Below are 24339 nucleotides of genomic sequence, written 5' to 3' on the forward strand. Positions count from 1 at the left end.
AAATAAGCACATTGTTGTCTTTTATAGCTAAATGTAAATAATTTACCTAAAGCTCACAATTTGTCTTTTGATATAAGGCATACTATAATTTAACACAGAACTAAAGCCAGGTTCACGTTGGACTTTTGTGGTAAAACATACTGGAAACGGTTGTCAACTTAGCCCAATTAAATCCAATGCAGATAGCTGCAGTACGGACGGCAACTGCTCAGTACACCAAAAAAAATGTTATGATCATGTGACTTCCGTGTGGGTCACCTTTATTGACCTCTACTGTATGTGTTTTGCGATATTTTACAAGTTCAGCATGTGTTGGTCTATGTGTCGTGTTCTGCGATATTATTGGCATTTTTTTCTACAACCACATCTGATATAAGTTTAAGAGGTCAATAGCAGGTTTTCCTCATAAAATTCAAGGTGTCCTCTTAAAGGGAATATACAACATTTGCAAAAACCAAAAACTACCAAATTTTTATAAAATACCTTGCTGGACTGTCAGTGAACGACAGTCTAAAGCATCCTGTGAAATCATGGCACTTGGTGTGCTGACATATTCAAGAAAATTTGTATTTTTGTATCAATTTCCAACAGTGGTCAGCTGACCAGCGTTGGAAAAAACTGGCTCGTTTCAAATAATGCCCATAATTTACCATTTTTAGTTAGTCCACATTTCATTTGCAATCGATTTACACAGGTACATTGTATGAACGGGTACAAGCCAGCTGGACTGGTTCTCTGACTTTACAATTCCTGACGTCCATAAATTGCTCTGTTGCATCTCAAGTGGGGTCAGGGAACCAGACTTCAAGAACTTGAATATTTTTCTTGGATTTTCCAGCATGATCTACAAATGCTAACCCCCAAATCCATCCATTTCTGAAAATTACACCAAAAACAAATGTTGTATATTCCCTTCAAGATTCATGGTGCGGTAAAGTTTATGCAGCGAATGACTTTCCACAGGCTGCATTTACTCCAAGTGTGGATGCACGGTAGAATAACCATGATAATGGAATGTTAACAATCAGTCACAGGTCACTTTTTACAAATAAGTCCAATGCGACTGCATATTTTTCAATATTACTACATGGATGCTATTATACATCTTCAAATGCACATCATGCCCTTCAGTGATAAGAATTTTAATGTACAATTGTACAACAGTAATTAAACATGTAAATAACTATACAGTAATAGATAGCAAGAGTGTTTCAGCCATGCAGTGCTTCAGGGGTGTATTCAAACTTGTATCCTCAGATTGATGGGAAATCTGTAGGTCAAACCACATTTGCCAGTTTAGCCCAAACACCTGTCGTATATTTTTCTTGGGCATTTTTTTTTTCACCCTGGACGGGTATCATCGCAAAAACAGTTTGAAGATAATCACATGTCTTGTTGTATAACTAACATACTTTAGTATAGTATCAGTGAAAATATCAAGTAATGTTCTTTATGTACATAGTCTTCAAGTAGATTTGATTTTCACTGCAATAGGGAAAACAAGAATGGTGTGCAGAGAGCTATTTCAGATTCAATACAAACTAAAAGTGTTTCCTGTGGCAAAATAAGAAATGTACATGTATATACAATGTCCAAGTATAGTAATACCTTTCAACTTCTTTAAGAGTACATGTATTAATGGACCTTTTGGCATAACAGCAATTTTGGAGAAAACTAGATTTGTTCTTGGACGAGCATGAGAAGACATTTAGTGCATTCATTGTTAATGAATTCAATATAGATCCAAGATGGCTGTCATGAAGGAAGTCTATACATGCACACATATTTGATATGGCAAACCATGACATTTTGTCAACATTGTAAATAATGTTAACAGTGTCCATTTCAGTGTCCTGTATTTGTATTTTTGTACTTTTCTAAATCATTTCAATTACCGAACAAACCTTTTAACAGAAATTACAAAGCAAATATTGCATAAATGTTCCATTGATCATTCCATAGATAACACTTTTGTGTACAAACAGTTTGGCTTTCTAATAATATTCCTCAGTGCTGTGAATATGGAAATTAAAGTATACAAGTCGACTTTTAACAGCAAATAATCTGTCTTCCTACGCATGCATGTGTAACTATTAAACAACACTTATTGCAGCAAACATTATAAAGTTTAAAAAGTTACACTTCAAAAGTATTGGTAGTTTTGCCGAAGTAGTGGGCACGATACCTGTTGTGACCCACCCATGCTTGTATAGATACACATACAACAGCAAGCTCCCATAAACAGTGCCCAACTTATCAACATGTTGAAGTTGTAAATACAAGAAAAAAAGCCTTTTCTATGTCGTTTTGAGCTACTTTTAAACACTTGCGGCAAAAGCTGTGTGGGCCAACACGTTCCAGATGTCAAATATATTAGTTCTAAATTTGAAAAAAAAATTCAAACTTCTAAACAAAAATTGTGAGCTCCCCCCAAGCCAAATTCTGGAAGCACCACTGACTGTTAGGAAATTGTAAGGTGACCATCTTGGAGTAATCAACAATAAACACGTGGGATTAGCGTACTGTTGTCGATGTGTGGCCCAACACAAATGATCTGAAAAGTGAATATCCAGCGGTCTCAAATGTGTGTTCTGTAATACATGTAATTGTGCTCTAGACTTCATGGAGCAGATGCTAGCTAGGGTAAGCTGTAACAAATAGTCCCAATTGTTTTTGTCACTCACTGATAGTAGACTTTAGGCCCAATTTTAAACCAATGAAATGGGCCTACTACAACTTGGTAGCGGATATACAGGGCTTAAGCGACTGCCCCTCCATTTGGGCAGCAAAAAGAAAAAACCTGAACCCTAGACCACCATGTATTTACCTACAAAAAAAATCATTTCGAGAATGATTTAGGCCTAGCGCCTATAGGCCTTTTTTTTTACTGATGAAATCCAACACTAGATTGAAATTATCAGCATATAGGCCTATATCATTATATGCTAAAGCCTAATTTAATTTAGTTCAAATTTAACATTGTGCATGCAGTAAAAAATTTGTGATTGTACTACTAACTCGTTGAAGTCTTTGGGAATTCCTATTATCAAATCGATCTGAAACCCACCATGCTAACGAAGGAAAGTACATCATGGCATGCTTGTTGCATGGAGTCCGCTGTTCTGCAAGGCCTGTGTGATTGCAACGCAAGATTCATGATCAATGTTCACCAACTGTACATCACGAAGATTCATACTGGATTGACTACTAAATTTCAGCAAAGCAGAAACAAGGGCATCGGCACAGACATCCTTGGGCGAGCCAGCTGATCCCGAACCTATCAACGGCACTGCTAAGGAGCGCACCTCATTTTCCTCTGCTTTGAGCAAACAGTTCAGAAATGTATCCTGCAGTTCATTGCTAAAGTTCGGGCCATTTTTGCCTGGTCCCACGGCATGGATGATGAGGCAGTTGAGATTGAACCCCGGTGTGAGGATGCATTCCGTTATGTTCAAAACATTGTTAGGACGACTCTTCATCATGTCTAAACAATGCTTCTGTAGTGGAGCACCAGCAGCAGACGCTAAAGCCCTGGACACACCTCCTGCGTTACGCAAGGCCGGGTCCGTTGGATTGACTACAGCGGATACTGACTGCTTTGTGATGTCACCCTGGCAAACCGAAATTTGCATTCTCTCCCTTGTTACAAAGGTTCCGCTGTATGGTGATACATGTACTTGTCTTGGTGATACGTGTACTTGTCTTGGTGATACATGTACTTGTCTTGGAGTCATCGAAGCAAATCTTTGGAAGGTATCAGGCCTAGTACTCACTGATACAGGAGTAGCCTGGGGAGGCAGTGATACTGAGGCACTCTGGTCAGTTACCATCATCATGGCCATCTCTGCTGCTTCACGTTTGTCGGGGGAAGCCTTCAAAGAGCGTACCTTCTTACGAGGCTTAGCTGCCACAGGGGGAACCTGCTTTACCACCTTCATTGCAACATCCGGCTGAAGCAGCTCTTGCTCATCCGATTCGCTGCTGCTTGAAGGACTTGGGTCTTCGATTCCGTCCGCCAATGAATTAACAAACCGACGAGCTATCATCAATCCTTCTTCATTACCTTGAATTAAAATACCCGTTCTACTGCCGGATTCTGGAGCGATCTTCATGTGATTGTGCTCGTGTTGCTTTGCCCAGCTGTCCAATGACTTACCATAACGCTTGAGGAGGACATCCATTTTGCTCTTACTCATGTTAATGAAATCTTTGTTGATGACGTTTTTTGCCAGGAAAGCTTGTATGTTCTGTTTGACCTCTACCAGGCTAGTCTTGAATCCAGCCAGCTCTACCATATCTAACAAACAAAGAAAACACCGTTAAATCCAAATATGGGAAACAAATTTGTTGATGTCAATAGATTACTATTTATTCTTAAAAGATAGTTTTTAAAATAAAAAACATACCTTCTCTTTCACTGATATTCACCACGGTAAACTTCTGCTGGTTTGCTTCATCAAGCAGATCTCTCCCTTCTTGGCTCTTCAGTACAGAAAGCACAGTCTGATCCTTGATTGGAATGACATCCTCTTCTATTTCTTGATTGATGTACGCTTTAGCTTGGACCATATCCTTCTTAGTGGCACCTAATATGATGATCTTGCCATCATCGGATCCATTACACGCTGCTCGAATGCCCTGTGAACCCAAGATCTCATGGATTTTGTCGGTATGATTCTGAACGAACTTGACTTTGTTACGTCCAATTTTGATTTCTACTTTCTCTAGACTGTCCATTTGTCTCCGCATCGACAGCTCTGCTTCCTGGACGATCTTACTTGATCCTTCAAAAATGAGTGTGACTTCATCTTGTAATGGGATTACAGTGATCCTCAGGTTTGGAAAGTCCTTTTCAGTTTGGTCCTTAATGCCACATTTGATAAAGGGCTGGGACTTCTCATCTGTCAAGAGTATGTCTACTTTTATTTGCTGATCTTCATTCTCGGCCTTTGCTCTTAACTCTTCGATAACTCCTTTAATGTCACTGCGTCCGTTATCAACGTCTTGCTGCTCCCCAACCAGAGTGACTAGATGAGTGCTGGCATCCAGCTGAATGGAGAAGCTCTTGGTGTCAAATTTATCTATTATTTCGATGACGTCTTTCCAAAAACGTGGTGGGACTGCTATCCTGGAAGACTTACACCTGTTTAGGAAATCGGTTAGAACTTGGGTAGCAGTTTCAGACCATTTGAGCCAGGATGGTTGTCGCTGTCCATCTTCCAGTAGAGGTTCCAGACTAGCTGTTGTCTTATCATCACCATCTGGCCATTTCAGAATGGCCTTTGCATCCCTAAGCTTCTGAGTCAAAGTCTTCTTTGTGTGTTGGCCCTTACCGAAGATGAACTCCATGATGGGTTCTTGGACTTGTACAGTGACTGGCTTTGGGACATGAGGAGTAGGGGCATCTAATGGACTCAGTCTTCCCAGACATTCATGGTACTCTTCAACAAGTAGCTCAGTGCCGCCAACCTTGTGGGCACCCCTTTTCGACAAAACATCACCGACAACTATTGAAAATTAAAGCAAGCAACTTTAATGAGTAAATGAATGAATACCTCCATGAATGGAATGACTCGAGAACTGTTGCGGGGCTCTTGCAATAACTAGAACATTTCAGTAATGGCAACAATGTCATATCATTTTTCGGAGTCCAATCGGCTACTCTTGAGGATCAGGTCCCTGTATGTGACATTTTTTCTAGTCGTGATTAAGTTATTTGAATGTTCTAGCTCCTTTAATTTGTCATAAGTTCAAAAACATTATTACTGTGGTGACAGTAAAACATAATGTGTCTATCATCTTCGACCTTAAAGTTCAGCTTTAAAAAAATAGTGGTAAAATTCTAAATGTCTATTTGAATATATGTATCACATTATACCTTTCCAATCTTGAAAGTAGACAATAGCCTGAGTGTCCGTTGGTCCCTGCTGTACTTCTCGGACACCGGTGCCGCCACTTTTCTTTTTGTTGTCAAAATACAACTCAATCATCTCCAAAGATGCCTTTGGCGAGACCCCTTCAAGATAAGCATATTTCTCGGACAAATTTAAGTGCTGTAAATCTTTCTTTTTTTCAACTGGTAAGGAAAACAAATTTTTCTCTAAATACCGAAATTCAGAATTACTTTTGCTGTTTTGAGAGAGAGAGAGAGAATTATCTAAATAAAAACATTATCCATGTTCCGGCTACTGACAACAATTCTCACCTTGCACTAGGATAGAGTCCGACTCCTTCAACTGCTCTGTTGTCACAAAGGATCCTTGCAACTTCTTTGTAGAAATCCTTTTGATGACTCCCTCCGCGTCTACAGACAATCGAAACAGTTCATAACTATTAAATCACCTATCAACCATTTCTGTATACTGCAGAAAACTCGGAAAGTCTTCAAGAAGCCGGGATAAGTTGAACAATTAGTGCCGTGACAGGCAGGCTGACAGCCAAGCTGAGGGGGTTGGCATGCTGTTCTGCTGGTGCACAATTTTTTTGGAAATCACAGCTAGTTTCTGCTGCAATAAACTTGGTTAACAGCAAAGACAAAACTGCATGTTTTAAGTTTTATAAAAACTAATTACCTGTGATATCCTCTGTAAATGTGCAGATTGCTGTTCTAGGCATCTCACCATATTGTATCTTGAACTCATCCGTACCAGACCGATTCTCAATGAACATTGTCACAAGCTCTGAATTACACCCATCAGGAATTCCGCTGAGAAACAGACATCGCTTCTTGACTGGACGAGGGCGAGGTTTCTCCTTCACAATCTGTCGCACTGACAGAGCTGCACCATTAACCCTATGTGATCTGGCGGTAACTGACCGAGCAACTAAAAAACAACAATCACAAAAGGTTTTTAAAAAAATAAATGAAATAACAATTGCAAAATAGGATAGAAAAGTAATCACGACCAACTAAACAATTCTAGTCATGCTGTAATTTTAGTTACAGTGTATATTAAAGGCGGCATAAAAACCTAAACACTTACGACGATATCTCCATCAATGTGCTCAAGTTAATACAGAATATTTTGGAAGTAATCTGCACTCTGCTATCATAGTAAGGTTGTAAACTGGAGTACCCAAAATATAAACAGTACGCCAAAGTCTGGAGGCGCCAGACTTGGTTTGTCTACGTATCTGTTTTGGTAGAATATTTACATGGAGAAAAATTGTGGGGTTTTCCCCAATGCCGCGTGTTTACCTGATGGCTTGTCAAATGTCAGCATGATCACACTAGTCTTGGGGTTACGTTCAAATGTTTTGAGGTCACCTCCTCCAGATTTACTAGGGGTCTCAAAATAGAGCCTGAGCATCTCATCTGACGTGGATGGCTTGAAGTCAGTCACCTCAACAACCAGCTCATCATCTTCACCTTCTGAATCTGAAAAGTCATTCTCACCGGAAGAAGATGACAACTGGTCTTCATCAAACTCTGGATCAACACACGACGAGTCATCATCATCATCATCACTACCTCCATCCTCACCAAGGTTGTTTTGTTCGTTATTCCCAATACTTTCCTGAATTTTGAAATGGAGGAAGAAAAGCCACTTACAAGTCTTTGTCCTGGGGATTTGCCTATATCAGCATTTAGAGTGTTTGGAAGTAAAGCAGACGTTCCCACACTGACATGTCTTTTGAAATCTGTCGTTTTGGAATCGATATTAGGATTAATTATAAGCATGAGCAACTATAATAATCCAAAAACAGGCTTACCACTACCACATTGGATTTTATGAAGGATTCAAGGTAAGACTCCAGATTAGAATGAACCGAGGAGATACTCTCATCTTGATGACAGAGCTCATCTGGATGTATTTCCAGGCTGGTCAGAAATCCATCAATCTCTAGCTCATGACGTGTCTGTGCTAATGCCTGCTGAACACCTGTTGATGACCATTTGATAACAAATAGATATCTAAATATGCATGGCCCAACAGGAAAATGTTGATGAGAATAAAGAAATCAACCGATAATCAGTGTAAGATCTCAACATACAACTCTTGTATTATTTATTAAATCGCCATTCCGATGTTTTTACATTCAAATGGTGAATAAATCGCTGATTCGCTGAATAAAAAATCCGGTGGTCATGCCCCTGGATCCCTTAGAGCAAGCCTTCACTTAGCCCATAAATGTGGCCAATTTACTGGTCTACCTCCGTAAATAAAGGCCACACTTCCACCATGTACAAAAACATGTTGAATTTTGTCAAATTTTGATTTTCACATTTAGGCTTATTTTGTAGTTTATTTTTGCTTAAGAAGCATACTCTCCCTCTAGGCTAATCAGAAAGTGCTGCCTTTTTCAGATGTCTAATTTTCGTGAAATTTCATGTTGAAATTTTGATACGCAAACATGTGCAAACAAATCTGGACATTTCACAAAAAAATTGACATCTGAAAAAGGCAGCACTTTCTGATTAGCCTATAAAGAGGGCGAGTATGCTTCTAAAGCAAAAAAATCGACAACAAACTAAGCCTAAATGTGAAAATCAAATTGACAAAGATCGACATGTTTTTGTACATGGTAGATGGTTTATTTACGGAGGTAGTCCAGTAAATTGGCCACATTTATGGGCCTAGCCTTCACTTAACCCTTCCCTCAGCTCCATGCTATTACTAAGCTGGTTACTTGCCTTCATTCATTCAAGACAAATCTCCCCGTACCACACATGATCGCATATTAAAACCAACCAGTGAAAACGAACCAATCATAGCCAATGTAATTTGTAAAACAAACTAATTTAGTATAATTAAGTCATTTACATTTCCAACTCACTGCCCACACATAAATCAACACCACACTCACCTGAAGGCTCAGCGAAAGCGACTGTCATCCACACTCCACCGTCATCCTTGAAGACGATATTAACATCCTCCACTTCGCAACCTCCGCTGACTTGGTCTTTTTGGAAATATGTCCAAATTTGATTTTTCAGTTGAGGTCCTTTGGATTGATATTTGTCAAGAGGTAGTCGAAGGCGAATGGAAGTCTGCGAATGGCTAGGAGTAGGAATATATGCCATGGCTTCGGAACGTAAGGATAGTCTAGTATCTGTCGGTGAAAGACCGAAGCAATTTCAAGCAATTTGATACTAGTAGAAAATGTTGACGCAAATTGAAACGAATCCAAAGGTAGGACCTAGTATAGTAGCCTACATGAATGAACTGTCATTGCCTGTTGCTGTCGATATTGCACACACGGCCACGGGAAATCCCCAACCTAGATTCGGCGCAGGCGCAGTAAAGAAATTTCTTTGTTCTGTGACCTTTTCCTTAAGGGTTACCCAACCTCGTCCCCAGAGCTCACTTAAGTTCCCCCTGGATAGCAAATTTGGCTATCCTGATTCAACACAGCAGTGGCGTGGGGGGGGGGGGGGGGGGGGGGGGGGGGGGGGCTGGAACATTTCATGGGGGGGGGGGCGTCAGGCAGATCAATGATATTTTTTATAGACACTCAAAATCTTAGTGGGGGGGCGACTGGGGGGGTGGGGCGTCAAGGTTTTATAGGAAGGGGGGGGGGCTGTCGCCCCCCCCCCCTTCCGGCTACGCCACTGACAGCATAGCAATACAGGAAGTAATGGGATTCGTCTGTACTTGATGCTTTATTTCCCGACGTGTAGGCCTTTGCCTATATAAGCTAGATTAGTCACGTTCAGTGTGAAGGTCCACTCCACCTCACAGCGCTGCATGCATATTGGCTGGTTACTATTTTAACTTTGAAGGCCGATAGCTGCGACGAATCGATTCTGTTTTACCCAAGAAACCGCATACAAAAACCAATACTCATTTAAACCATAGCCATATGCACCACGCACTAGACTATGTATGCAGATTTTGAACATGCAAAAAAGTCCAACTCAATGTGTGATAGTAAGCAGGTAGCCGTGGGAGGGTACTGCTCGACAGTACGAGTACGAAGTTGAGTGAGTGCCAGCATATCGTTGTTGTACGTGCGACATTCAGTGTTTGCTTTTCGGTATTGCAACACACTGGAAATCCCTGAGCACGCAATAACAACATTTACAATAACGGGGTGCTTTAGAGCTCTGGTTTAGGGACTTTCTCAAAAATGGTCCAATAAAAGAACTATAATGGCCTTCACGTCTGCGGATGTTATGCAAACATTCCCAAATTACACAAACCATAGAGCTCTATGCACAAACTTAGGCCTAATGAAATATTCCACAATGACAATGTTTCTGATTTAATGAATCGGATGGGATCACGCCATCCCTTATAAGAATCCACTATAGTTTCACCATAATAAATATGTAGTTATTAAGTTTTACATGTGTACATTCTATTTTACACGGTAATAGAGTCATCATGCTGGACAACAACATACAGCAAGTTACATGAAGCTGTCAGTACCGTACCGTGGAAGCTTTATCGCAACTCCCCTGTGCCTCCACCCATTATTTGTTGGATGATGTTGAGATATGTTGCAACGAACGTGCAATACTCATTCGAAGCGATTTAAAATGGGATTCCCAACTTTATATGTAAAACTTACCAATATTATATGTAAACGTATTGAGCCCCTGAGAACTCTGAACAGACATCTGTAAACTAATTTTTTTTCACTGACTTGTTCATTAAAAAAAATTATAATAATGTGAATTTGTTTTAATGTAATTCAAGGTGTTAATGCACTAATCAAATATCAAGGTGTTCATGCACTAATTAAATATCAAGTTAATGTATATCTACTTGTTTGATTTAATGTAATCAAAAGTGACGAATCATACTTTATCCCTCAGTGCAATCTGGATGATTGTACTGATTATTTCACAATAAACCGACCTTTTATCAATCGTATTTTAATCGTTAACACTTTTTAGGGTTTTTTTGTTTGCTTGTTGGGGTGTTTGTTTGTTTGTTTCTTTATATTTTACATTTTCTGTTATCTTAATTCGAAATGCCGCCACGTGTTTTATTTAATAAACTAGGCCTATCCAGTGACTTTTAGTTGTGGATATTTTTGCTTTGGTTTATTACCAGCGACAGAAGGTCAAAATACCCCCTTTCTTTTTTTGGCGAAAATGCTTGGGCTTTGCTTTCAACTCCTTAATGATTTTATTGACATCAGTACATCCTTTGTCAACATCTTGCTGCTCTCCAACCAGAGTGACTAGATGAGTGCTGGCATCATGCTGAATGGAGAAGCTCTTGGTGTTCAGCTGATTTATTCTACCAATGAAGTCTTTCCAAAATGGCGGTGGGACTGCAATTCTGGATGACTTACACCTGTTCAGGAATTCAGTCAGAACTTGGATAGCAGTTTCAGACCATTTGAGCCGAGATGATTGTCGCTGTCCACCTTCCAGTAGAGGTTCCAGCCTAGCTGTTGTCTTATCATCACCATCTGGCCATTTCAGAATGGCCTTTGCATCCCTCAGCTTCTGAATCAATGTCTTCTTTGTGTGTTGGCCCTTCCCGAAGATGAACTCCATGATGGGTTCTTGGACTTGTACAGTGACTGGCTTAGGGACATGAGGAGTTGGGACATCTAATAAACTAAGTCTTCCCAGACATTCATGGTATTCTTCAACCAACAGCTCAGTGCCGCCAACCTTGTGGGTACCCCTTCTCGACAGAACGTCACCAACAACTAAAAGCAAGCAAGTTTTAATAATGAGTAAATACATTTATACAGCCATGAATGGAATGACTTGGGAACTGCTGAGGGACATTCAGTAAAGGTATCGATTTCATATCGCTTTTCGGAGTCCAATCGTATACTCTCTAGGATGAGGTCGCTCGATGCTGGCATGAACTTGATATTTGCCGAAAATAAGAGCTTTTTGTAGTCGTGATTCAGTTATTTATTGGAATGTTCTAGCTTCTTTAATTTGTAAAATGTTGAAAACCGAATTAACCACAATGACGGTAAACATGAATGTGTGTATTATTATCTTTAAGTTAAGCTTAAAAAAAATCGTAAAATTCCAAATGTCTATATAAATACGACCATTGCATTATACCTCTCCAGTCGTCAAAGTAGACAATAGCCTGAGTGTCCGTTGGTCCCTGCTGTACGTCTCTGACACCGGTGCCACCACTTTTCTTTTTGTTGTCAAAATACAACTCGATCATCTCCAGAGGTGCTTTCGGTGAGACCCCTTCAAGACAAACATATTTCTTTGACAAAGTTAAATGCTGTAAATCGTTTTCAAATGGTTATAAAGCAATATAAGTATTTGGTCATGTCACTCGGAATTCCTTTATATTAAGAGACAGTTATCGCCAAAACATTACCCATGTTCCGGCTACTGACAACAATTCTCACCTTGCACTAGGATAGAGTCCGACTCATGCACCTTCTCTGCTGTCACAAAGGATCCTTGCAACTTCTTTTTGCAAATCCTTTTGATGACTACCTCCATGTCTACAGACAATCGAAATATTTTTATTACTATAAACCGACACTTTTTAAAGAAGGTGTGTTTAACAATTAGTGCCCTAACAGCAAAGCTGAGGGGTTTGCATGCTGTTCTGTCAGTGCACATAATGTAAATTTTAATCAGTTTATAAATAGCCTTGTAAAATAAAATTCATAATAATATTCACATATGATAACCTGAAATCGTATAGTTTGTTGTTGCAGACAGTGCGGCAATGACAAAACAACATATCTCAAGTTTAAACAAAACAAATCACCTGGGATATCCTCCGTGAATGTGCAGAGTGCTTTTCGACGCATCTCACCATATTGTATATCGAACTCATCTATTCCAGACCGAGTATCAATAAACATTGTTACAAGCTCTGCATCACACCCATCAGGAATCCCGCTTAGAAGAAGACATCGCTTTTTGACTGGACGAGGGCGAGGTTTCTTCTTCACAATCTGTCGCACTGACAGAGCTGCACCCTCAACCCTATGCGATCTGGCGGTTACAGTCCGAGCAACTAAAAAAAAACCACAAAGGGTTTCAACAAAAAAGCAAAATAACCTTTGAACAATAGGATGGAAACGTACAGCACGACTTACTAAAATAATCAAGTCACGTTGTAATTATAGTCATACGGCGGCTCATAAATTCAGCAGTTAAAATGGTATTTCCTTAAATGAATATAGAATACTTTGGAAGTAATCTGTACTTTGCACGAGGCGGCATAACATTGTAAACTGAAGTACATAAAGCATGAAAAGAACATACAAGCCTGGAGGCACTAGACTTTATGTATCTATATTCACCCGTTTTTGTTGAATATTTAGATGGATTGTGTTTTCCCAATACCGCGTGTTTACCTGATGGATTCTCAAATGTCAATATGATGGCTCCAGTCTTGGGGTCATGGTCAAATGTTTTGAGGTCACCTCCTCCAGATTTACGAGGGGTCTCAAAATAGAGCCTGAGCATCTCATCTGACGTCGATGGCTTGAAGTCGGTCACCTCAACAACCAGCTCATCATCTTCACCTTCTGAATCCTGTGACTCATCCTCGCCGGAAGAAGAGCACAATTGGTCTTCATCAAACTCTGGATCAACACACGGAGAGTCATCATCATCATCATCATCATCATCCCCCCCATCATCCCCATCCTCATCATCATCATCATCATCATCACTACCCCAATCCTCGCTCAACTCGTCTTGTTCGTCAATCCCGACTCCTCGTTGGCAGAGGGGTACAGAGTATTCTTCTTGAACGTCATCGTTACTATGACCCCCGATCTTGTCAGGTTGATTCGATGAATGACCTGACAACATTGTCTGGTCACTTCGATATGATAATGAACTTTGGTTGCAAGCGGAATGTTGGCTGATATTTTCCTGTACAGTTTAATTGGAGTAAGAAATACAAAAGCAATTTATAATTCTTAGGACTTACATGTGGATATCAGCGGTAATTTGGATACATTGTATATTAATTTATGAGAATGAGCAACTAATAATCCGAAAATAGGCTTACAACATCTTGAGGTGATTTAACCGGGGGAAGCTCATCTGGATATACTTCCAGGCTGGTCAGAAATCCTCCGTCAATCTCCATCTCATGATGTCTCTTTGCTAGTGCCTGCCGAACACCTGATGATGACCATTTGATTGGGAATTGATGGGCCCACCAGGGAAAAATTCATGTGAGATTAAAGAAAAGCAAAGTTAGAGCCGATGCAACTGATACTCGTTGCAAGATCCTAACATAATTACAACTCTTTTTGTTTGTTTATTTAATCGTTGTTTTGATGTTTTGACATTGAGTTGGAATGGTGGATCAGAATAAAGGTAGGGTTGCACCCCCCCCCCCTTCAGCTGCCGACTTGTTGTTACATGTATACTGTGACGTGTTTAACTGGGTCAAATATAGTAAATGGAATGCTAAAGTTTCTCAATTAATTCTCAGATTGCCTTCAGGCGAGAGCATCTTAGATTTAAAGAATTCCGGGAGCATGCCCCCGGGATCCCCACTTGAAAGCCTTCCTGACAACCCCCCCCCCCCCCCCCCCATTTTAGATCAGATTCACCCTTGTCATTGGTTTCAATTAATCAGGCCTATACTGGGTACTAAGGCAGCTGACCACCGTGCCTTAATATTCAAACATGTTCAAACCAAATCTCCCCTTGCAAACAACCAGTGAATCGGAAACCAATCACATAGCTGATTCAACAACAACCGAATAATTCACCTCCCGTATATACTCACTCTTTCGCCTCATTACGTAAAAAATAAGAATCAACAATTCACTCACCTGAAGGCTCAACGAATGTGACTACCATCCACAAGCCACTGGCATTCGCGAATACGATATTAACATCCTCAACTTTGCACCCTCCGCTGGCTTTCTGGAAATATATCCATACCTTATTTTTCAGTTGTGGTCCTTTTGATTGATATTTGTGAGGAGGTAGTCGAACGCGAACTGATGTCTGAGAACGACTAGGTATGTATGCCATGGCCGAAGGTATAAGGATATTCTATCTGAGAATATATGCCTATATTTTCACGCAATTTCACGCGAATGGTAACGATCCGTACCGTACCTGTATCGATTTTTACATGAACACAGTCTGCCAGTTATCATAGTGTTATTGCACACACGGGGAAGTCCCCAACCTAGATTCAGCGCAGGCGCAGTAGAGAAATACCCTTATAACGCTGTGTGATTACAATGCACTGCAACCTCGTCCCCAGTGCTTACCTTATTTCCAACCACGTTTCCTATAGTAAGCCCTGGATAGGAAACCTTATTCCTGTATCCTGATTCGATACCGCAATTTGCTAGTATTTATATCGTGTAGTTGTTAAATTCCAACGTGCATTGCGTGTTTTCATGATCATTGTAATTATAACGTCCAGCCTTCTCAAAAATACTCCTTTCCTTTCCAGTTTGCTCATAATATGAAATGTGATACTGCACATTAGCGGGCCAGATTGTAACATTTTAACTTTAAAAAATCGTGCTATCATGATCACGGCGCAACAAATTGATGTTGTTTTTACCCCAGACACCGCATACAAAAACAAACGCTAATGTAACGTTGTTGCAGACACCAAACTACTCCTCATTTGCATACGTGTTCAAAAATCTTGCGCATGCGAATGATCCAATACCACGGTGAGAGAGCAGGTAGTGGTGGGCGCGTACTGCTCGACACCCTGGGGACGAGGTTGAATGCACTGTGACCCAATCCGTCACCAGGGTGTCGAGCAGTATATGCAGTATCACATTTCATTTTAATATGAGCAAGTTGTAAAGGAAATAGTATTTTTAAGAAAGTATGGACGGATTATAATAATTACAATGATAGTGAAATCAAATAAGCACTGGAGACGAGGTTGACTTACCTTTTCTTTACTTCTTTACGATGATTTCTCAACCTTGTTTCCAGGCGTTACTTTATCGTTTCCAATCCTGATGCAATACATCATGTATGCCAATCTTTATTCAGCGTGATTTATTAGGTCATACTGCACATTGGCTAGATAAAATTAAGATTATAACATTTTACTTCAAGGAAATCGATTTTTCGGATCTCGAGGCTGACAGTACCGCGTCGAATAGATTTACCTCGGACACCGCATATGCCATAAAACACTGGTTTAAAGCACAGACAAGCATCAGATGACATATATTCCAAATTTGTATACAAATTCATGCGCCAATTTTTTGAACATGCAAATGATCACTGAATACAAGCCTGAGGGTGAGCGGGTGCAAGTATACAGTAGTGGGGGCGTACTGCTCGAGACCATGGGAACGAGGATATGAGGGTTGAGTGATTTCCTGCCAATGTTCAGGCCCATATGTGGCTCCTGGGAAATCAATCTTGAACATTCATGACTTGGAGTTTTGTGGTTCTAAAAAACCTCTGTCCTTCCATAATTATGTCGGTGAGCGGCAATGGCTGCTGATCTTCAATTGCCATGGCGATCGAGACACGTTTTGATTTCTTGAGAGCTTCTGCCACCGCCGATTATATTTTTTCGGTGGGGCTGTCAAGGTCAAATATCAGTCGGATGCTATAGTACATTGTGCACTTTGTGACGGAAACATGAATAGTTGCACGTTGGTTCATCATGCCATGGAGAACATTTTCAGACGTGGTGGCATTTCATTTGACCTCTGGTGACCTTTGAGAGGTGAATGACCTGTACATATACTCTGTTTATTGTTCTTAAAAACACCACTTTCCTACGACCCAGGTCTGCGTCATAGGTCTTCAGGCCATAAAAACAATGCTCAGATGTGGGGGGAAATCATATTTGACCCCTGGTGACCTTTGATAGGTTAAGGACTTTTGTACACCGTATATCTCGTTATTTATATGAAATTTTACTCTTTAAACTTCCGCCTTTTGTAAGACCCAGTTTGAATGTTAGGCTTTCATTCTATGATTTAAAGGCAATGTTTTCATGCCATGGAAAGAATTTTCATACGTGGGCATTTCATGTCTGACCTCTGATGACCTTCAAGAGGTCAATGAACTTTATAGACAGTGCAAGAGAAAGGTATCTAGAGTCAGTGATATGAATTCAACCCCCCCCCCCCAATTCATTGTTGGGTGACATCTGACCTCCATTTCCTTTTTTTTTTATTGGCAGACGCAACATGCCGGATGCGACTTTATGGCAATATGGAATATGCATAAATTCACTCTTGTGTACTTATAACACTCTGTTGTATCTAGATTGACTTGGGTCGATCTTACTGTGGCTTGGCTTCCTGAGGAAAAGGGCTGTCGAAATTCCTGGTGTTTTCCCATCAGATTCCTCATTTTTTCCCCATTTGATCCAGTCAAAGTTTACAACTACATGCATTCTAAATGTTTTCTTTTAATAACACATTGGAACATTATAAGTAGTTTATAAGTAGTTTATAAGAAAACGTTACTTACAAATCAAAAAAATGTAAACGCTAAATATGGAAGCCCGCAGATATGGCAGGTTTAAATTAAGAGCGGTTTGGGCAACACTTGCTGTGTTTTAATTCCCCACGATTTTCCTATCTTAGACCCCATATATCTCTCAAGTGCAACAACACAAAAAAGTGTTTGTACTAAAATCCTATGCGCATCGATATTCGTGTTCCAGGGACTAAATTCGTGTTATGGTATGTTTTCCGTGAAAGCACAACCCGTGAAATAATGGGGAGGGGGTCATCATGGTCGCTTAACTTTAATGTACATTTATTTCAAACAGTGAAAGGGCCATCTAGGCCTACTGCTTCCAATTCACACGATGCCTTTTGCTGCCAAGTCTTCCTTGACTCGCTTCAGGTAATCAGGGTCAGGATAGCCGTACCTTGTTCTGAAAAGAAACAAAATTATTGTGCAAATCAATAACTTCACTATCTGCGATTACAACATAATTAAATCAAATTAACAGCAATATGGCTTCGCACCTCTTTTTTCCTTTTCCCCCCTCTTTTTTTCCTCTGGGCCCAGGCCCAGTCAGACTGATATACAGGCCCACTCACGGCTAGCAGTTAAATGTGTTTGTCCAGACGTGCACAGAGGAACATTTGAAAACTTCGATTTCTCTACAAGCCAATCAACTATTTCAAACGGAAAGTATCGATAAAATAAGGCAGTGGTAAGTCAAGCTATACTATTCCCCCCCCCCCCCCCGAGTACTACTATTAGAGTACAAGTACTTTGATGATCAAGTACAATTTCGATATGTCGAGTACGAGTACTTTGCTGCCCGAGTACGAGCACCGTCATTTCGAGAACGAGTACCTTTGACATTGAGTACGGGTACGATACTCCCAAAAAGTACTTGAGTAGTACTCGAGTACGAGAACCGAGTACAAGTACTACAACACTGGGGTCAGCCTATAAGTCCTCTTTGCACCTGGCAGTGGTGGATCCAAGGGGCGCGGAGTGGGCCTCCCCGGCAATGACCGAAATTTTCTCAATAAGGCCATTTTTAAAATTATTTTGTTTGACTATTGGTCCCCCCCCCGACACACCATCCGTCCCCGGTAGTAACCAATATCTGGATCAGCCCTGGCACCTGCCTGATGATTGACTCACAGACTGAACAACTCCTCACTCATCTCAATGAGCCGAGCAGTTACCATGTAGATGAATTTGGGTGCTCACTGTAGGGCCTACTCTCGTAGCACGCTATAGGGCTATTGTACAAACCTATTGCCCATTACAGATTATCTGAGCAATAGTAAGCGCAATGCTATCGCCACTGAAGGGGGCCTTCGTGACAGAATTGCTAGCGTGCCCGGATTGGTCTATAGGATTATCCCTAAACGCCAATGGAGGACTAAATCCGGCCCATTGCACAAAATAAAAGTACAAGGACTTCTAGTAAATAATAGCAAATCTGAATCAATTGATCATAGTTCTGTGAGTCACATTGGACCATCTTTAGTAGTCTTGCCTTGTCTTGTTCCTCCACGATATTTAATTTTTTTCAACTTACGGTCCGCCAGACATGTTGGTTTTATGATGAATGTCATTCCAGGTCACAATGTTCTCTTGACCGCTGGTGACCGACCGTCCGACCGTGAACACAAGGCGTGCTTCGAATGCTATCTCAAGAAGACGAAGAACCTCCTTGCCTTCTTGGTTGTCAGGTAGGAAGGCGGTGCGTGTAATGCCGGTGAAATGGCTGCCTGGGTTGGGATGATCAGCCTATAGTTGAAAGACAGACAAGGTGGGGAAAACACGACAAAATGAATTAGCCCACGTAAAAAAAATCAAAAAGATTTAGCAAAATATGATCGTATTCGGAAGAGCGTAAGCAATTCAGTGGGATATGTCATCAGCTTGACATCCTGGACGGATACGTAGTGAAAACATTGACGGTGCTTGTCCACTGTTTACATTGTGCATGAGTTTCAAGGTCTCCGAACGCATCAGAGAATTATGTTGTAAAGTGATGTCAGTGTACATTGTGGAAGAACTATTTTAACATTTAAATACAACTAAACTTCATCAAGTGTCCAATGTAATAATGCGAAGTATTCGCCATTGTTTGCATTTTTTTCCAAATGAAAAGCCCCAATATACTATGCATTTTTCAACGATGGAAAATCTATGCTTAAACACCGTTGCCATTAATTGTTATTTAATGGACTTCTTCTTTTTGTGGTTCCTCTGATCACGGACCATCCTCTGATCAACTTGAGCATCAACACTCAGACTGTTTGTGACAATAAAAAAAATCTTACTGTTTGCATCCCACTCGGTATGTTATACCGTATAGTGATAACATTATCGTCGGGATAACCAGGGAGATGAAAATACGAGGCAGTCTCACTCTTCATTGTTCCATTGGGCTGGTTCCCTCTGGGCTCACCGCACTCCTTGCGGCATACAGGACATCTGTAGTTGCTCTTCAATGCTCGAGCGATGCAAGATTTACAGAATCGATGTTTGCATTTGTCCAGGACTACCTCGTCGCCTGTGATCTCTGCCAAGCATATCGGACACTGCTTGGTCTCCGTACTACCAGTAGAGGTGTCTTGGATGTCTGTAGCCATCGGATTGGTTTATACAGCGTCTTGTTGGCAGCTTTGCAAATAAATCTCGACTAGATATGGTGAGACCTTGTAGATAATCCTGATATTCTTTCAGCACTTCCTTTCCCGTCTATTATGCGCTATGATCATGCAGCCTGAGTCCACTATGCTGGTTAGCTACAGGCTTGCAATCAAAGCTCGGTCGTCCTTGCGATCCGCAGCAAAAGGATCGGAATTGCCAGGTTTCTGTTTTGGGATCAAGAATGAGGTGTCAGAAAATGACTGTTCAGTCTGAGGTTGACTCAAGTGTGTCTCAAGCTTAGCAGTGCTGCCACGTTTTCTTCCCTCCATGGACCATGGTCGTTCTATACCTACAAGTAATCACAACACTGTAGTGGAAGGCCGAGACGCCATGTTTATGAGTTTTATGTCGGGGAATATAACTGCATCCACCGCCGTGTGTCGTTGCCAGTGCAACATGACTCATTGTATTGTGACGGATATCCTCATCTGACCAAAGTACGGTGAGTGACAGATAAGCACTAAATCAATATACCCTCGTGCTTTCGATATTATAAGTTGGCCCCATCGCCTGATAATAAAGGTCATCTTCTATGTTGTATTGAGGAGTGCGTTAAGTTTCATTAAATAACAATTAAATTGTTATTAAAGCAATTAGTGTTTTTGTTTACAGTAAACAACATTCAATGATAATTGTGATAATATGTAAACGCAGTTTCTTGAATACCGGCGTATTTAAAAGCACATGATCTTTGTTTTTATTCATTTTCTCTTTTGAAGTACATGTAGTACAATTGCCCAGAGTGGTAAATGGGATGCGTAACAACTATATCACCCATAACATTTTCAGCTTAGTTGATATTGTAATTTTGTTTGATCCCACAGGTTAAAAGGGCCCATGCAATGTATTTTTTAAGTGCAATCCTTGAAAACACCTTTGTGATCCCTATTTTCAATTTCGGCTTGCCATTGTCAAGGGTATTTTGTTCCTTTTCTTGATTTTTATGCTGATGCAAATCTCCATATTCATGAGCAAAAGCGTGATGTCATGGCAGAAACCTCAATGTTACTAGTGTCAGCTCCCAAAAGTGCCAGAATGTTGGATATTTCGCTGTCGTAAATTTTTTTTTTTTTCTAGTGATTCGTTGCTGTGTCTGTACATGGCATTTTTTTTTGGGGGGGGGTCATCATTTGAACAGGAAACCCCTAAAACGAACAGACACTTCCTGAAAGACATCACAGCAACAGCGTCCTAAGTTATCTGGAAAAGCATTGACAATTTTAAATGCTGAAAGAAGTACACTTGCCAATAAAATTAATCAAAAAGGGATGTCAAATAGTTTTTATATATTTACGAAGATAAAAAAGTTGCACATAATATGTTACTAAGAAATATTCTTTTTCATGGACCCTTAAAGTCGTTCATAATTCTTTCGATTCAAAAATTGCAATTTCAGCTGATTAGTGTGCAAACCGTGAAAGTCATGAGTGTAATCCCCGCAGCTATTAATGAATATCGTCAAATTAAAACAAGTGCGATTGCACAATAAGCTCTGGCCGTGTTGCCAGAATTCTTGCATGAATGTCTGCATAAAATCATTCAAAATGATCCTGCCAGAGCTTAAAAATGCGACTTCGGCAAATGCGACGCCGACGGCACATATAGAACACCATACTGTTAAAATTCATTGCTGTTGTAGATGATTATGTAGTATAATGTAGTATAATAGACCCCACAAGGGAGTCTTTAGAAGTCTATCTGCCCCAGAAGGAAACAAAGGAGAAGAAGGAAAACAAAGGTCTTCCCCACAAGTATATGGATGTAAGATCTTGGGGCGAGGTGTGTGTGTTGGGGGGGGGGGGGCGTAATTTAGCCACCCCAACTACTTCGTTGCATCACAGTGAGTACACTACACGATGTATGCCAAATCAAGTGCTAATATGATTATCTATAGTATTGGAGGTTAGTATCGACAATAACGAAATCCTGAACGATTAGCTTATAAAAAAAACCCAGAAAATTAAGCACGACAAAACAATATCACAGACGAAGGGATGCAGCGGCTTTTATTTATTTTAACGATTAGCTGATAAAAAAACCCAGAAAATTAAGCATGACAAAATAATATCACAGACGAAGGGATGCAGCGGCTTTTATTTATTGCAGCGTTTCAATTTAAGGATAGATACGTTTACTAATGGGGAACATGTACAGCATACAAGAGTTTAGCCAGTTTCGAGAGCTGATTCTTCAACGGAAAATGAACACCAACATCATGCGTGAGTGAAATTTTTGAGATTTCGTTCGTATCAGAATGGGCTTTATTCACCAGTCGGCTATATTAAATTGAAAGCGATGTAAAATCTTCAATTTTGGAACTTGCAAAGAGAAATCAAACCGATGACATAACGTTAATAACAAATTAATACCAGTCTGGATTGATGAATAATTTCAAATATGTGATTAAACATACCAAAATGTTTTAAGCCACATTTAAAACAAAATTGAAAGTGAGGCTAGAATGCATATATAGTCTGGCACCATCCCATTTAACAGTTCACATGAAACCTTCAGGAAACACGACCAAAATGGCTTCCTCGTGTATAAGGTCCATGATGATATGCCCATCGCGAAGGAGTTTTCGGTGTGTGTTTTTTATCCCCTTCCCCAATCAGTTTTTGATGATGAAACTCTACATACAAATATTTATCCAAGCAATAAAAAGCAATATCACGTGACTTTTTGCCAATAAACTGTTTTTGCTAAGCTACATTTTTGTATTACTTAAGACAACTGTATACTTCAGTAGCTACATGGAATAAACTTATGTTCCCAACTGATTCAAAATTGACTGTGCGTGCTTTCACCCTGATAATAAGCTAAATGGACATTTCATTCGTGCATGCGCAAACTTTCATAAACGATGTACTTCTGTGGATAAGCAGAACACGTCACGGGGTCCAATAAACAGCAAGATTAGAGCACCACGTGGATTTACTTATACAAAATTCCGTGTCACAATTCATTGCTCACTTGAGATGTCAATTTAGTCTATAAAGAATCTATGTAAAGTTGCTAAAAATCCCCCTTGTTTTCTTGTTAAAATATAAATATGAGTTGAAAATTTGTTGGGAGAAACCAAAATCGAATTTGTTAGAGAGCACGGACAATACATCTTTAAATGCAGTCTAACAAACCAAACTTTTTTGTTGTTTCTGAATCCAATTTGTCACACTTGATCCTTCAAGAGACAGTACAGAACTACTCCCCAAAAATTGACATGATTCACAAAGTGAAAAATAATCAGCAAGTAGGCCTATACAAAATCTTCATAAATCAATGCACACTGAAACCCGTCTATATCTAAATCTACAGCAATTCAAATACTCTATTGTAAATTATTACAAACTAACACCACACTGCAAAATCTTCGCATGTTAAGCAATATTAGGCTAAACGCTTTCCTAAACACTTGTTATCAGTTTAGAGCAGAGTGTTTAGCATTTGAGCATTGATGTTTAGGAGTTGGACACGTAATCATATAGCTTCTAAACATGTTTACAAAGTGAAAGCAAGATTGTGTTTAATTGCTAAACACAGTTTTTAGAGTGTACAATAACACTATTTGTTTTAAACGCAGAGTTTAAGCCACATTACAATAAAAATTAATCGAGGCTATACTGTGCACGTCGTCATACTTTTGTTGGAAATAGGACAACTAAGAATTAAACACTGCCGTTTCTGTGCTTACAATGTATTCTCGATGACATTAAAATCCCTGAAATACCAAATTTGCCTGGAATAAATGACCCACTGGCTTAAGTGTTACAACTGTTTGACAATGTCAAAGGACATTATTACTGTAAAATAAAATCATCCATATTATAGTCATTGCATTGTTTTGAGGACTTCAAATTTCGAACCGAATATAAATAGCAGGAAGATGCAATATGTGATAAGAAATTAGTGCAACTGATTCTGAGACCTATACCCAAGCATATCTTGAATATCTTCTCTGTGCCTATGCAGCCTTTAATATAAAGTGACTTCAAGTCCTTCATATAATGGGAAATGCCTCTCAAAAATACAAGAAATCACCAAAATTCCTTCCCTGTTTTGATATTGTATTGTTTATGACCAACCATGCCTGTTTCTCCTTTTATGCTTCATATATCGGATGACGTGGGAAATTACCTTAATTTTCTGGAAAAGTGTCGCTTGACAAAACACTAACGATTAACAATCTCCACAAGTTTGTTTCTATAGGCAAACTATACAAGCATTACAACATGTATCAAACGAAAAAAGAAGAAGAATAAATCCATCTTATTTCTCATATAGCTTTCGAATACTAAGTCTGGGTAAATACAACTGGGTATAACTTG

At 39.9% G+C, this 24339-nt stretch overlaps 2 protein-coding genes across 2 annotated transcripts; both read right to left on the reverse strand.

Annotated features, from left to right (window-relative positions):
* Positions 1-1686: 1686 nt before the first annotated feature.
* On the reverse strand, positions 1687-15342 carry LOC119740105. Its single transcript, XM_038215306.1, has 16 exons — positions 14701-15342; positions 13923-14038; positions 13258-13783; positions 12663-12914; positions 12292-12390; positions 11987-12124; positions 11001-11613; positions 10751-10781; positions 8809-9079; positions 7714-7883; positions 7199-7517; positions 6573-6824; positions 6206-6304; positions 5879-6016; positions 4407-5507; positions 1687-4297 (listed from the first exon to the last, which is right to left on the reverse strand). Exons 1-16 carry the CDS (start codon positions 14903-14905, stop codon positions 3090-3092), a joined length of 5538 nt encoding a protein of 1845 aa, XP_038071234.1. The 5' UTR covers positions 14906-15342; the 3' UTR covers positions 1687-3089.
* Positions 15343-16998: 1656 nt separating this feature from the next.
* On the reverse strand, positions 16999-20441 carry LOC119740022 (probable E3 ubiquitin-protein ligase DTX3). Its single transcript, XM_038215214.1, has 3 exons — positions 19642-20441; positions 18891-19102; positions 16999-17759 (listed from the first exon to the last, which is right to left on the reverse strand). The coding sequence occupies exons 1-3, from the start codon at positions 19951-19953 to the stop codon at positions 17684-17686; spliced, it is 600 nt and encodes a 199-aa protein (XP_038071142.1). The 5' UTR covers positions 19954-20441; the 3' UTR covers positions 16999-17683.
* Positions 20442-24339: the final 3898 nt, after the last annotated feature.

The sequence above is a fragment of the Patiria miniata genome, unplaced genomic scaffold (genome assembly GCF_015706575.1).
Source record: "Patiria miniata isolate m_02_andy unplaced genomic scaffold, ASM1570657v1 HiC_scaffold_4, whole genome shotgun sequence".
Lineage (NCBI taxonomy): Eukaryota > Metazoa > Echinodermata > Asteroidea > Valvatida > Asterinidae > Patiria > Patiria miniata.

Coding starts and splice junctions, on each gene's coding strand:
- LOC119740105 (XM_038215306.1), bottom strand. CDS start 14,905: ATGGCATACATACCTAGTCGTTCTCAGACATCAGTTCGCGTTCGACTA. Junction 11,614..11,986: donor CTACTTTGACGACTGGAGAG/GTATAATGCAAT, acceptor GCTTGCTTTTAG/TTGTTGGTGACGTTCTGTCG. Junction 9,080..10,750: donor AGATTGCACTGAGGGATAAA/GTATGATTCGTC, acceptor CAAATTGCTTGA/AATTGCTTCGGTCTTTCACC.
- LOC119740022 (XM_038215214.1), bottom strand. CDS start 19,953: ATGGCTACAGACATCCAAGACACCTCTACTGGTAGTACGGAGACCAAG. Junction 19,103..19,641: donor TACCGAGTGGGATGCAAACA/GTAAGATTTTTT, acceptor TTTCAACTATAG/GCTGATCATCCCAACCCAGG. Junction 17,760..18,890: donor ACCAACATGTCTGGCGGACC/GTAAGTTGAAAA, acceptor GTTTCTTTTCAG/AACAAGGTACGGCTATCCTG.